The 13,943-nt window shown below is 63.2% G+C and overlaps 1 protein-coding gene across 4 annotated transcripts; it reads left to right on the top strand.

The window, feature by feature from the left end:
• Positions 1-553: 553 nt before the first annotated feature.
• GNLY (granulysin) lies at positions 554-8,096 on the top strand. 4 transcript variants are annotated; one of them, XM_074940034.1, is made up of 8 exons: positions 554-664; positions 4,127-4,257; positions 4,647-4,748; positions 5,259-5,439; positions 6,028-6,176; positions 6,685-6,765; positions 7,624-7,705; positions 7,929-8,040. In XM_074940034.1, exons 2-7 carry the CDS (start codon positions 4,249-4,251, stop codon positions 7,702-7,704), a joined length of 603 nt encoding a protein of 200 aa, XP_074796135.1. In that variant the 5' UTR covers positions 554-664; positions 4,127-4,248; the 3' UTR covers position 7,705; positions 7,929-8,040. The 4 variants fall into 4 exon arrangements, with proteins under 4 accessions (XP_074796135.1, XP_074796132.1, XP_074796131.1 ...); XM_074940031.1 differs by lacking the exon at positions 554-664 and adding an exon at positions 1,790-1,901 and having other exon boundaries at positions 4,650-4,748; XM_074940030.1 differs by lacking the exon at positions 554-664 and adding an exon at positions 1,790-1,901.
• Positions 8,097-13,943: the final 5,847 nt, after the last annotated feature.

The raw sequence follows: 13,943 nt of genomic DNA, 5'->3' as shown, positions 1-13,943 counted from the left end.
GCCCCCCACCCCACTCCCTGCAGCACGGCGCCCCATGCTGAACCCCCACCCCCTGCTGAGCCCCCCACCCCACTCCCTGCAGCCCGGTGCCCCCTGCTGAACCCCCACCCCCTGCTGAGCCCCCCACCCCACTCCCTGCAGCACGGCACCTCCCAGCAGCACAGCACCCCTAGAGCTGCCTGGGGCATTGGGGTCAGCACTGACTCAGAGAGAGCACCCCCCCCCGCTGAGCCTCCGCCCCCTGCAGCACAGCACCCCCTGCCGAGCCCCGCCCCCGCTGAGCCCCCTATCCCGCCCCCTGAAGCATGGTGCCCCATGCTGAGCGCCCCCACCCCTCCCCCCCGGCAGCACAGCACCTCCCAGCAGCACACTGGGGCCAGCACTGAGAGTGAGGGGTGCACACCCTGCTGAGTTGTCAGCCCCCTTTCAGCAGCAGCCAGGTTTGCTTGGCCTGGGTTTGGGGCTCCGGGGGTCTCTGATGAGGGGTGACTCTGAGTATCCCACTGGGCGCCAGCCCCAGAGCCCCTCCCTCAGCAACGCCCCCAGCATCCTCCTGCCCCCTGCAAGCCGCGCTTTGCAGAGCTGTGGGACCACGGGAAGGGAAGAGGTATTGGTTTCTCAGCTCTGTCTTTGTGGTGGAAAAATACGTGAGCAGCCAGGCTGGGTGAGCTGAGAGCGCGGGGGTGTGAACCCTGTCCCCCAGCACTGCCTGAGGCCTGGGGGGCAGGGAGGGGTGGGAGCCCCATCCCCAGCACTGCCTGAGGTCTGGGGGGCAGGGAGGGGTGTGAACCCTGTCCCCCAGCACTGTCTGAGGCCTGGGGGGCAGGGAGGGGTGGGAGCCCCATCCCCAGCACTGTCTGAGGCCTGGGGGGCAGGGAGGGGTGGGAGCCCCATCCCCAGCACTGTCTGAGGCCTGGGGGGCAGGGAGGGGTGGGAGCCCCATCCCCAGCACTGTCTGAGGCCTGGGGGGCAGGGAGGGGTGTGAACCCTGTCCCCCAGCACTGTCTGAGGCCTGGGGGGCAGGGAGGGGTGGGAGCCCCATCCCCAGCACTGTCTGAGGCCTGGGGGGCAGGGAGGGGTGTGAACCCTGTCCCCCAGCACTGTCTGAGGCCTGGGGGGCAGGGAGGGGTGGGAGCCCCATCCCCAGCACTGTCTGAGGCCTGGGGGGCAGGGAGGGGTGGGAGCCCCATCCCCAGCACTGTCTGAGGCCTGGGGGGCAGGGAGGGGTGGGAGCCCCATCCCCAGCACTGTCTGAGGCCTGGGGGGCAGGCCTTGGACTTTGCTGAACCTTCCTGCTTTCGGTGCTAACAAGCTCTGTTCTACGCTGTGCTCCTGTCAGTGTCACACGCTGGCTGGGAGTCAGTGCGAGTTTGGGGGCAGGGCCCTTTGTGGGCCTCAGGCTTCCCCAGGGGTCCCATCCAGGCAGGCTCATTGCTGGGAGCCCACGGGGTGAGCAGGGGGCTGAACGCTCCGAGTTGGTCCCGGGAGGTGCTGGAGCCGAGGGGGCGCCCCAAGGGGTGTCACACTGCCAGAGGGGCCTGTCTGAACCAGTCAGAGCCGTTCCAGAGCACTGAGCCTGGGCACCCGTTACAACCCCCCACCCCAGCACTGGCCTATGAGACATGGGGGGCATGGCTGTGGTGGAGGCCAGAGGGCGCCCCTGGTGCCAGGCAGGGCTGGAGGGGCCCAGGGCCCAAGGCTGCTGTCACTCCCCCGCCTGCAGAGCAAGGCAGGAAATGTGCTGAGCAGCTTCGGGGCTGGCGAAACCCCACAGATCAGAGTTAAGGGCGGGGCCAGGGCCAGGGCCGGGGGAAGTGACGCTGACGGGGGGGCACATCGCAGGCAGTGTCCTGACAGCGCTGACATGGCCCCTCTCCTCCTGCTCTTCTGGCTGGGCTCAGGTAAGCAGCCGCTGGCAGGTGTCACCAGCAGGGGCACCTCCCCGGTACAGTCCTTGGGGGGCCTACAGGGGGGAGCCCCAGGGCAGAATCAGACCCTTCCCCAAGCCAGCACCCCAGGGCCTGGCAACTGCTCTGGCAGCGCCTGCCTCCTCTCTCTCTGCCCCTGGGGGCATATGAGCCTCACCCCAATACAAGGGGGTTACCAGCACAGTGAGGGCCCACCCACCCTAGGGGAGCCTCCTGCCATGTGCAGGCACAGCTGATCCTGACTCAGCCAATCCCGGCACAGCGCCCTGGCCAGGTGCCCCGATCCCGGCTGCAGCCAATCCCGGCACAGAGCCCTGGCCAGGTGCCCCGATCCCGGCTGCAGCCAATCCCGGCACAGCGTCCTGGCCAGGTGCCCCGATCCCGGCTGCAGCCAATCCCGGCACAGCGTCCTGGCCAGGTGCCCCGATCCCGGCTGCAGCCAATCCCGGCACAGCGCCCTGGCCAGGTGCCCCGATCCCGGCTGCAGCCAATCCCGGCACAGCGCCCTGGCCAGGTGCCCCGATCCCGGCTGCAGCCAATCCCGGCACAGCGCCCTGGCCAGGTGCCCCGATCCCGGCTGCAGCCAATCCCGGCACAGCGTCCTGGCCAGGTGCCCCGATCCCGGCTGCAGCCAATCCCGGCACAGCGTCCTGGCCAGGTGCCCCGATCCCGGCTGCAGCCAATCCCGGCACAGCGCCCTGGCCAGGTGCCCCGATCCCGGCTGCAGCCAATCCAAGCACAGTGTCCTGGCCAGGTGCCCTGATCTAGGCTGCAGCCAATCCCAGCACAGCATCCTGGCCAGGTACCCCGATCTAGGCTGCAGCCAATCCCAGCACAGCGTCCTGGCCAGGAGCCCCGATCCCAGCTGCAGCCAATCCCGGCACAGCGCCCTGGCCAGGTGCCCCGATCCCGGCTGCAGCCAATCCAAGCACAGTGTCCTGGCCAGGTGCCCCGATCTAGGCTGCAGCCAATCCCAGCACAGCGTCCTGGCCAGGTACCCCGATCTAGGCTGCAGCCAATCCCAGCACAGCATCCTGGCCAGGAGCCCCGATCCCGGCTGCAGCCAATCCCGGCACAGCGTCCTGGCCAGGTGCCCTGATCTCGGCTGCAGCCAATCCCAGCACAGCGCCCTGGCCAGGTGCCCCGATCCCGGCTGCAGCCAATCCCGGCACAGCGCCCTGGCCAGGTGCCCCGATCCCGGCTGCAGCCAATCCTGGCACAGCGCCCTGGCCAGGTGCCCGTGATCCCGGCTGCAGCCAATCCCAGCACAGCGCCCTGGCCAGGTGACCATATTTCCCAGTAGGAAAACGTGATACTGCATTGGGCTACCCCAAGCCTCCCACCCCTCCCCATGCGGGGCTGGCCCCAGCTGCTCGCCCAAGCCCTCTTCCCTGTGCAGTGCTGGCATCTCTGCTCACCCTCAGACACACACACATTCCCCTGCTCCCACTTTTTTGACAAAGGTGGGCATTTGTCCCGTTTGATCAAGTCGGCAGGAGCAAACTGGACAAATGCCCCCTTTCGCCAAAGAAGTCAGGATGGCTGGCACAGGGCTTAAAAAAGGGACTGTCCCGGCCAAAACGGGATGTATGGTCACACTAGGTGACCCCGATCCTGGCTGCGGCCAATCCCAGCGCTGCGCTTTGGCCAGGTGCCCCCCGATCCCAGCTGCAGCCAATCCTGGTTCAGTGCCCGGGCTGGGGCCGCAGTGCCTCTGGGAGCACCCAAGGTGATCTGTCTATTCCAGACCCTTGGTTTCTTGACCGATTTTTCTGGAGCTGGCAAAGTCATGCCCGTCACCGGCTCCAAACCGAGTTGACCCAAGCCCAGTGGGGTAGGGCTTAGAACTGGGTTCAATTCTGGTCTACATCCCAGCCCTCTTGGACTAATCACTGAATTACCCTTGGCTTCAAATTCTTCAGTTTCTCGGTTGGGGTCTAGGCAGCACTTAGCATGACAGGACCCTGATCTCGGGTGGGGTCTGGGCAGTGCCCAGCACGACGGGGCCCTGATCTCGGTTGGGGTCTGGGCAGCGCCCGGCACAACGGGGCCCTGATCTCGGTTGGGGTCTGGGCAGCACCCAGCACGACGGGGCCCTGATCTCGGTGCTGCTGAAGCATATAATAAATAAGTCCCACCAGCTACCGTACTCCCAACCCAGTCCGGTTTTGTTCCTTGCTGTGCCCCTCTTTCTGCAGCCCTCTGTGCGCGGGAGCTGGTCCCCAGGCAATGCCTGCTGGGCCCTGAGTTTTGGTGCAGGGATCCGGGCACAGCAGCTCAGTGTGGACGGCAGCACGACTGCAAGCTCCTGGAGCAGCACATGCCCCAGGTGAGCCGGGGGCTCGCGCCCCTTGCTCTGATCCCATCCCAGCTCCAAAGGGGGCTGGGTGATTGGGGGGGGCTCAGGGCTGGCAGGCTGAGGGGGCAGTGGGGGGCAGGCAGCTGAGGGGGCTCAAGGCTGGGAGGCTGAGGGGGTCCGTGGGGCCAGGGGGCTCAGGGCTGGGAGGCTGAGGGGTCCATGTGGGGCAGAGGGCTCAGGGCTGGGAGGCTGAGAGGTCTGTGGGGGGCAGGGGGCTCAGGGCTGGGAGGCTGAGGGTCTGTGTGGGTCACGGGACTGAGGGGGCTCAGGGCTGGGAGGCTTAGGGGTCAGTGGGGGGAGGGGGCTCAGGGTGATGTGGGGCACTCCGGGTGGTGACCCCGGGTTTGTGTCTGGCACAGCAGGGCTGGCACATCCAGGAGCAGACCCTTTCCCCCAAGTGCACCATCTGCACCCGCCTCCTGAAGAAGCTGAAGTCTATGGTCGGCGACGACCCCGACGAGGTGAGGGCCCTGGGGCAGCCCAGGGTCTGAGCCCAGCCTCCCTGGGTCTCGGGAGGATCTCCCCAGTGGTACACCAGGGCCCCTGGCTCCAGCACCTATGGGGAGTGGGGCGGGGGGTGTGTGGCAGCAGGTGGGCTCTGAGCCCAGGATGTGGGGAGCCTGTGGGGAGCAGGGGGCATCTGCTCCATCGCCGTCTGCCACCGGCACCAGGGGGCATGGGCAGCACCCAGTGCCCTGGTACAACCAGGAGGGAAAGGAGGGTCTAGATCCGACTGTCCCCGCCTCCACCTGCCACCCACACGGCCCCCAGGGTCAGGGTTCTCCCAGTCCCAGACACAGCCCGTGCTGTCCCCTGGCGGGGGGAGCCCCTCCCCGGCCCAGCATCCCGTAGAGATGACACATCCTGCAAGGACCGCGGTGCCAGGGCGGGGCCCAGCGAGCGCCCCCTTCAGGCAGTGGAGGGACGTCCCGCACCGTGTCCTAACCCCGGGCCGGGCCGGTGTCACACAGGACTCCATCACCAAGGCCGAGAAGAAGCTGTGCAGGGCCGTGGGCCGGAGTCTGCGGTCCCTCTGCCGCTCTGTGATGAAGAAGTTCAAGTCCAAGATCGTGGAGGCGCTGCAGGACGGGCTGGAGCCCAAGGAGATCTGTACCAGCCTGAGGATGTGCCGGGCATCCCCACCCACCCAAGGTTTTCCCACTTGTTCCCTCTGCTGTGGAGTCAGGGGGCATCAGCCAGCTGCTGCCAGCCTGGGGCGTTGCTGTCCCTGCTGGGCACAACGCCAGAGAAATCTGAGCCAGTCGCCCTGGTCAGCGGGGGTATGGCCTGATCCCTGGGGGCATGGGCTCACACGCTCTGTGCAGGACAGAGGGGAGCCCCCCCAGCTGAGGGAGACCTGGGGTGCCTGTGGCAGGGGGGAATGAGTGGGGATCAAACTGGAGTCCTTCCCGGGGGGAGGGGGGGATGAGCAGGTGCCGGAATCAGTGCCACTGGCAACTTGCGAGCTGGCTGCACCCCTGTACTGCAGAGCAGCCCTGGGGTGGCTCTAAGTGACAGCTGCTGCCCGAGGGCTGTGCCCTGGCCCCGAGTGCCCGCTCAGCCCCCGGCCAGGCCCCACATGTCAGGAGGGGAACACCGTAGAGCTGACTATGCTGGTCCTGCTCCCACCCGCTGGAGGGGCACTCTCCCCATGGGTTTACGAGAGGAGGGCAGGGCCTCGGGGGGCAGACACTATGCCCCAGAGGGGAGAGGGTGAGATCCTTGTTTTCCATGTGCCAGGCGGCCTGGTGCCCCCCAGAGATGCCTGTGACTTCTGCCTGACCCTCACCAGCCTGGCCCAGCCTGACCTGCAGCACGTGAGGCCTGGCTGGGACCTTGGAGACGTCCTGAATGGCACATGCAAGCGGCACTTCGGGGCTTCCCCCAGGGTCAGTAGAACGGCTCAGATCTGCTCGGGGTCCCACAGGCCAGCCCTCTACTGGCTCTAGGAGAAGGGAGGGTCTCCAGCCATCTCCATGGTGCGTGGGACAGTGCCCGAGAGGACTCATCCACGCCAAGCAGGGCTGTGGGGGCAGGGGCTGAAGTACCTGTTAGAAAAGCACCAGCCTGGCTCAGATGTGGGGTCTAGTGGTTAGAGCTGGGGAGGATTTAGATGCCAGGACTCCTGGGTTCTTTTCCCAGCTGTGAGAGAGCAGTGGAGCCTAGGGGTCAGAGCCGCGGGGAGCTGGGAGCCAGGACTCCTGGGTTCTATCCCTGGCTCTGGGATGGGAGTGGGGTTAGTGGTTAGAGCAGGGGGGCTGGGGGGGAGCCAGGACTCCTGGGTTCTTTTCTCCGGGCAGTCGACCTGAGGGGGTCGGTGAGGTCACTGTCTAGGAGGGGGCAGTCGACACCTCTGTGAAGCAGGGGCCATGAGCCGGGCTCTACGTCTCCCTGCAGTGCAAAGACTTCGTCTCGACCTACCATGCCAGGCTGCTGCGGGTTCTGAGGGTGGCCCAGGACCCGCTCACCACCTGTCGGGTAAGAGATCGGAGCGGGTGATGGCCCAGCGAGAAGAGCTGGGGGACTAGTTACAAACCACCCCCAGCAGCGATACCATCCTGTGAAACAAGTCTCAGGGAATCAGCATTAGCTGGGGGGCAAAGATCTCAGGCTGCAGAGATGGGGCAGGGGTGATGCCACCACCCCTCCCACTCTCCCCGCACCTGGCTGTGGCCTGAGGGTGGCGTATGGCCCAGTGAGCCCCTCAGTGGGCATGGGTTCCTGCTCACCCCCCTCCGAATGGGCAGTGCCCACGGCTCTGCCCCAGACACAGTGGGCTGGGAGGGTGGCAACGCACAAAGGGCCCCTTCTTTGCCCACGGACCCGAAGTCCCGGAGCTAAGGGAGTGGTACTGGGACCTCGCTCGCAGCAGCTGACAAACCTCATCCATGGCCCAGTCGCCGGGGGGAGTCGAGTGCCCGGGGTCCCTGCGGCTCCTTGCACAGGCTGTGGGGCCATAGGGGGTCACTGCAGGGCCACCCCAGTGAGAGGTCAGGATCAGGCCCATGGCCTAGAGGACATCGCTATGGCAAACTGGCCAAGCTCCCAGGGGGGCGGGAAGGGAGCCTGTCACCCTGTCCTCCCCGCTGGGGTCGCCAGGCCTCCCGCCGCCATCCTCCCCTGCCTCTGGAATGCCTCCCACCCCCCCACCCATACAATGGGATCCTTGGGGCCCCCCCCCTCCATCCACACTACTGGGGTCCCTGCCTCCCCCAGCCACTGGGATCCCTGCCCCCCTGCTGGGATCCCCCCCCGACTGCAGGGGGCCCTGGGCACCTTGCTCCCGCAGCCCCATGCTGGCAATGCCCTCGGAGATGCAGTGTCCCTTCTCCCCAGGACGCAGATGCCTGCCAGCTGCCGGAGGAGCCCACCCGAGAAGAGCACAGCTCTGGCACCAACACCTGGGCATGGCCATGAGGTGAGCACCATAGGCAGGGGTTGGGGGGGCCTTTGCTAGTGATGGTGTCCATGGGGGAGGGCAGCGCTGTGCCAGGCCAGACACATGCCAGTGCCTCTGGCCATCAGATCCCTGGCACAGGCCTTGGGCTCTCAGCCCAGCCCAGCCCCATGGCCCCCCATTGTACCCTCCCCCGGGTGCACCTCTGCTGGAGCGCACTGACCCCTCTCCTCCTCTTCTCCAGGCCTGGACTCGTGCACCCACATCCAGAGTGGGCAGCTCCCCCGCTGGCTTAGGGCATGGCCTCCACTGCTCCCCCCCAGCTCCGACAGTGCCCCCCGGCGTGTGACGGCTGGGATGGCGGCATTAATGCCTCTGACTTTCGCTTCTCCTCCCCGCTTTGGGCAATAAAGGATCAATATCAACCTAACGTCTCTGTGATCTCACCCATGATGCTAGGGTCATTGTCCGCTGACCCTCCCAGCCCCCTGCTGCCTCCTCTCCCGTCACTAAATGCAGCCACCTCTGGAGTGGGGTGTGACAACTGTTTATAACAGGGCGTTATGTGTCATCCCCACAGCCGCTCCTCCGCAGGGGGTGGGGGATTTGGCTTCCATTTCCACCTCCCAGCTGCAGAGCTGACCTCAGCTGGTCCTCCCAGACCAGACGCACCTGCCAGCTCCCAGTCCCTGCTCTCATGGTGCCTAGCTCTGGGGCCTTGCTCCCAGGGATGTCACTCAGCTCGGCTCAGCCAGATACAGCCTGGATGCTCCACGCCACTCTCTTTGCTAGGGCCTGATCCTGCAGGGTGCCCCAGGGCAGAGAAATACCTCCTCCCCGGGGCTGGCATCTCGTTAGCAGCAATGGGCAGGGGGAGGCTGACCTGGGAGGCCAGGGCTGCATGCTGAAGCTCTGCTGTTTGTTACTCAGTCCCCATCTCGGGCTCCCCGTCCCTGATCCAGGCCCCCTTCAAGCCAGATCCTCTTCCCACAGCTCCACGCAGGGCAAACGGGGGTGAGGGGAAGGGGGAAGGGTGGGAGGGAGCTCTGGGCAGGCGCCCCATGGATCCAGCAGGAGGGACAAGCCAGTGGGGAGCACAGCCTGCTGTCTCCAGGCCCCCCAGCCAGTGACCCCCAACCTACATGGGGACTGTCACGGAGTGCCCGGGCGATGCTCTGGAACTGCTCCCTATGAAGCCAGTCAGGACTCTGGGGCAGTCGCCTTCCGGTGAGCAGCCTGTCCGCAGGGCAAACAGCTCACCCGGCTTCCACCTTCCTGGGTCTGACCTCGGAGCATTCAGCATCCTCTGCCCCTCCGTGCGCTTCCCACAGCGAGTCCGCTCAGGCGGGGCTCCTGGGGAAGCCAGAGGGTCCTGCCCCCCAACTTCGCAGTCAGACGTGACTCTCAGCCAGCCAGTGACACAGAAGGTTTATTAGACGACAGGAACATGGTCTGACACAGAGCTTGTAGGTGCAGAGAACAGGACCCCTCAGCTGGGTCCATTTTGGAGGGCAGTGAGCCAGACAACCACGTCTGCACTTCACTCCATGTCCTAGCCAGCCCCAAACTGAAACTCCCTCCAGCCCCTCCTCCTCTGGGCTTTGTTCCTTTCCCGGGCCAGGAGGTCACCTGATTCCTTTGTTCTCCAACCCTTTAGCTCTCACCTTGCAGGGGGGAAGGGCCCAGGCCATCAGTTGCCAGGAAACAGGGTGTCGGCCATTCTCTGTGTCCAGACTCCTGCACACACCTGCCCTCTAGGGCTCTGCAATGATCATACACCCTTATCGCACCACCTAGATACTTAAGAACTTCATAGGGGAAACTGAGGCACCCCCACACTATTCAGAGGAAACATTAAGAACAGTCCCACTTCGTCACATCTCTCCCCCCTTCGAGATCGAACTGAGCAGGGTCACTTTAGCTGGTGACCTGGGGAAGTTCGAAGCCACCAACGTTCCCATGGATGCCCCAGCATCTCTCCCATTCCTTGGTAGGAGTTACACCAGGACCTTCCAGTTTCACGCCCTCCCTTAGGTCGGGGGTGGTCGATAGCACTCGCAGGCCGCATGTGGGAAGGTTTATGCAGCCCGTGCCCTTTGGCCACCCCAAAACCCCAGTGGGTCAAACTGGGATTGGGTCTTCTCCCCATCAAGCTGGCCAAACACAGCCACTTGGTTATAGGACGGTTTAACTTTCTTAACAGCTTTCACTTCATCTGAGACCTTCTCAAAGCTCTCCACACTGGGTCTCCCTTACATCCAGAATTACCTCTAGCCCATCCGGCGGATTCCTACACAATCCCCTTTCAGGCAAACTGACAGACTTCCTAGAGAAAAGGTCAGAAGCATTCTCCTTCCCTTTGCCACACACAAGTTCAGGAATCTTTTCCTTCTTGCTACAGGTTTCCACACCCTCAGTAGGTAACACAATCACATCACCTTCATGCTCTCCTTGTGCCCTGGCTAGGATCTCACCCTGATTAGACAGAGTTGCGACACCCTTTCCCAACAACACACTAGCAACAGGCAAAATACAAGCACCAGATTTGTCTGGGCTCTGGGATTTTACATAGACACTAACTGGATGTGACCTAGTTACAGGGCCATTCTCCCGAGCAGACACAAACTTAGGACCCTTCCCTTCCTGGGCTTTAGCTGAATCCAGAACCAGCTCTGAGACAACTGCACTACCCTCAACCATCACAGGCGGAAAGGCCCCTTCTGTCTGCTGCACAGACAAAGAAGAGCCGGACACACTTTCTCCTTTCCCAGACACACAGCTTGGGATCTCTTTCCCCTTGTCCCAGCACACAGGGCTGGTCACAGACAACTGCTTGGAGATCAGGGTAGCTCCCTCCATAGGCAAGTCAATACCCCTGACAGACACGGACACATTTCCTTCACTGTCCCAATTCTCCACCCAGCTAACAGGTAAGGTCCAGGGACACTCATCTTCCACTCTCCTCGCCTTCCCACCCTGCTGACTAGACAAAGCCATCAGATCACAAGGCTGCCTAGGCTCATCCAAACTTTCCTTACCCAGCACCTTGCCACTCCCAACAGATCCCCTGCCCTGCCTGTGTCTCCCCTCACTCAGCTGGGGTCTCAGCTCCCATTGTGCTCAGCGCTGCTGTCCCAGTGGGGGTAGGCAGTGAGCTCCCTGCTTTCCTCACTGCATCAGAGCCAGCGTGAGCCCCCTCTCCGGTGTGCAAGGGGGCGGGGAGCATCTCTCTGTCCCACCCAGACCCAGGGGTCTGGTTACAGGCAGGCAGGTAGCCTGAGCCTAGCGGCTCCTCCCTGCTGCCAGCCAGGTTATCTGCATTTTCACTGACCATTTCCCTCTCCGCTGATTGGTTCCCTGGATTCAAATTCAAACCCTTGGCAGTTACCGGAGCAGGGCCTGGATCCTGTCCCAAAGAGACACAGTCCCCCCACAACAGGGTCTTGCAGCCGATATCCTGGAGAACCCCAACAACCAGCCAGCCCCACCCCTCCTGGGTCTGCACAGGGATCTGGGCCATAGGCAGGGCGAGGGGCTTCGTCCCTGGGACCCTCACCCAGCTCACACAGCCCCTCAACCTCTGAGGCTGCACCACCCAGGGCCTGACAACAGTTCTCTCTGTCCCAGGATCTCGCCACCCCAGGAATGTCTCCCCATTGACCATCACCTTCCGCTCCCACTGGGGGTCCGAGGGGCCTGGCCCCAGGAAACTCCACACAGACATATAGGTTGGGGTCAGGAGTGGGAGCCTGTCCACCTCCCCACCCATCTGGCCGACAGAGTCTATGGCCTTGGGACCCAGCAAGGGAGCTAGACACCGGGGCTTTTCCGCAGGGTCCCCCTGGTTCAGATCTCCAGCCTGCTCAAAGGCAGTGAGGTGGGCATCCACATCCCCCCCCCCTTAACCAGGGGCAGCAATTTAGTCTCGAGGTTCCCTGCGGAACTGGCCCCCCGGGGTCTATCCCCACTCACCCCTGGGGGGTCCCCTAGGCCTCTCCGCTCCCCCACCGCCAGTTCATGCTGCTGCTGCTTCTGCAGCTCTTTCTCGGGCTCTCGCTGTCTCTCACAGTCCTCTTGCTCTCTCGGACTCAGCTCCAATCCCGTCCATCTCCGATCCCCGGATGGGGAACCCGATCGTGAAGACCCTCGTCTGGTCAGGGACAGGAGTCTTGGCGATGCCTGGCTACCACTCCAGCTGCTCCCAGATCCTGCTATAGCCCCATTTGGGGTCAGGAATCTGTCCCTTAGAGCGGTCATCCTCCTCCAGCTGCACGATTAACTGTGCTTTGGTGAACTTTCCAATGCTCAACCCTCTCTTTTTGCACAGGGTTACAATGTCCTTCTTCAGGAGACGGTGACAGACCATCACTCCACTCTTCCCAGGTTGTTGTGGACTCACAGGCCTGTGTGCTCGCAGCTCCCCACGGTTTCCAGGGAGAACCCCTAGTGTGCCAGCCCTTCTCGAGGTCACCACCTCTTTGCCAGGGTCGAGCTGCAGACTCCTCCGCCCCTGGGACCGCTCGCTGCAGTCCCCCGGGGGACCCTGTTACTGCAAAAGTCCTTTTCTCTGGTCACACGATCCTAGGGGTTAACCGCCCCCTGAAACCGTCTCTCTCTGCATCTTCAGCACGCCTAGTCCCCATCAATCCCCCTTTGTTTTACTGCTCCCCAGTCACTTACTGCAGGAAGCGCCATCCACGGGGTGCAGTAGATCCCACCCCTGCCACCAGTTGTCACGGAGTGCCCGGGCGATGCTCTGGAACTGCTCCCTATGAAGCCAGTCAGGACTCTGGGGCAGTCGCCTTCCGGTGAGCAGCCTGTCCGCAGGGCAAACAGCTCACCCGGCTTCCACCTTCCTGGGTCTGACCTCGGAGCATTCAGCATCCTCTGCCCCTCCGTGCGCTTCCCACAGCGAGTCCGCTCAGGCGGGGCTCCTGGGGAAGCCAGAGGGTCCTGCCCCCCAACTTCGCAGTCAGACGTGACTCTCAGCCAGCCAGTGACACAGAAGGTTTATTAGACGACAGGAACATGGTCTGACACAGAGCTTGTAGGTGCAGAGAACAGGACCCCTCAGCTGGGTCCATTTTGGAGGGCAGTGAGCCAGACAACCACGTCTGCACTTCACTCCATGTCCTAGCCAGCCCCAAACTGAAACTCCCTCCAGCCCCTCCTCCTCTGGGCTTTGTTCCTTTCCCGGGCCAGGAGGTCACCTGATTCCTTTGTTCTCCAACCCTTTAGCTCTCACCTTGCAGGGGGGAAGGGCCCAGGCCATCAGTTGCCAGGAAACAGGGTGTCGGCCATTCTCTGTGTCCAGACTCCTGCACACACCTGCCCTCTAGGGCTCTGCAATGATCATACACCCTTATCGCACCACCTAGATACTTAAGAACTTCATAGGGGAAACTGAGGCACCCCCACACTATTCAGAGGAAACATTAAGAACAGTCCCACTTCGTCACAGGGACCCCAATGAGGCGCTCCATCATGAGGGCCCCCAGCAAAGCCCAGCACCATCGTCACCAGGTCAGGCCAAGAACGGAGCAGGGGCAGGGTGGCCAGAGCAAAGAACAACTCACGCCCTGCCTACCACGTGCCAGGAATGGACAGGGCAACCGGCTGGGCAGGAAACAGCCCCAGCACTGACACACCCAATGAGTGGGCAAGCAGTGCCTGCTGTGACGAAGTGGGACTGTTCTTAATGTTTCCTCCGAATAGTGTGGGAGTGCCTCAGTTTCCCCTATTCAGTTCTTAAGTATCTAGGGGGTGGGATAAGGGTGTATGATCATTGCAGAGCCCTAGAGGGCAGGTGTGTGCAGGGGTCAGGACACAGAGAATGGCCGACACCCTCTTTCCTGGCAACTGGTGGCCTGGGCCCTTCCCCCCCCCAAGGTGAGAGCTAAAGGGTTGGAGAACAAAGGAATCCGGTGACCTCCTGGCCCGGGAAAGGGGAAAGCCCAGAGGAGGAGGGGCTGGGGAGAGTTTCAGTTTGGGACTGGCTGGGGACGAGGAGTGAAGTGCAGATGGGGTTGTCTGGCTCACTGCCCCCCAAAATGGACCCAGCTGAGGGGTCCTGTTCTCTGCACCTACAAGCTCTGTGTTAGACCATGTTCCTGTCGTCTAATAAACCTTCTGTTTTACTGGCTGGCTGAGAATCACATCTGACTGCGGAGTTGGGGTGCAGGAATCATAGACTATCAGGATTGGAAGGGACCTCAGGAGGTCATCTAGTCCAACCCCCTGCTCAGAGCAGGACCAATCC

Source organism: Natator depressus, chromosome 26 (genome assembly GCF_965152275.1).
Source record: "Natator depressus isolate rNatDep1 chromosome 26, rNatDep2.hap1, whole genome shotgun sequence".
NCBI classification, from domain to species: domain Eukaryota; kingdom Metazoa; phylum Chordata; order Testudines; family Cheloniidae; genus Natator; species Natator depressus.
The sequence above is the reverse complement of the archived record's forward strand: the minus strand, read 5'-3'. Positions and strand labels throughout refer to the sequence as shown.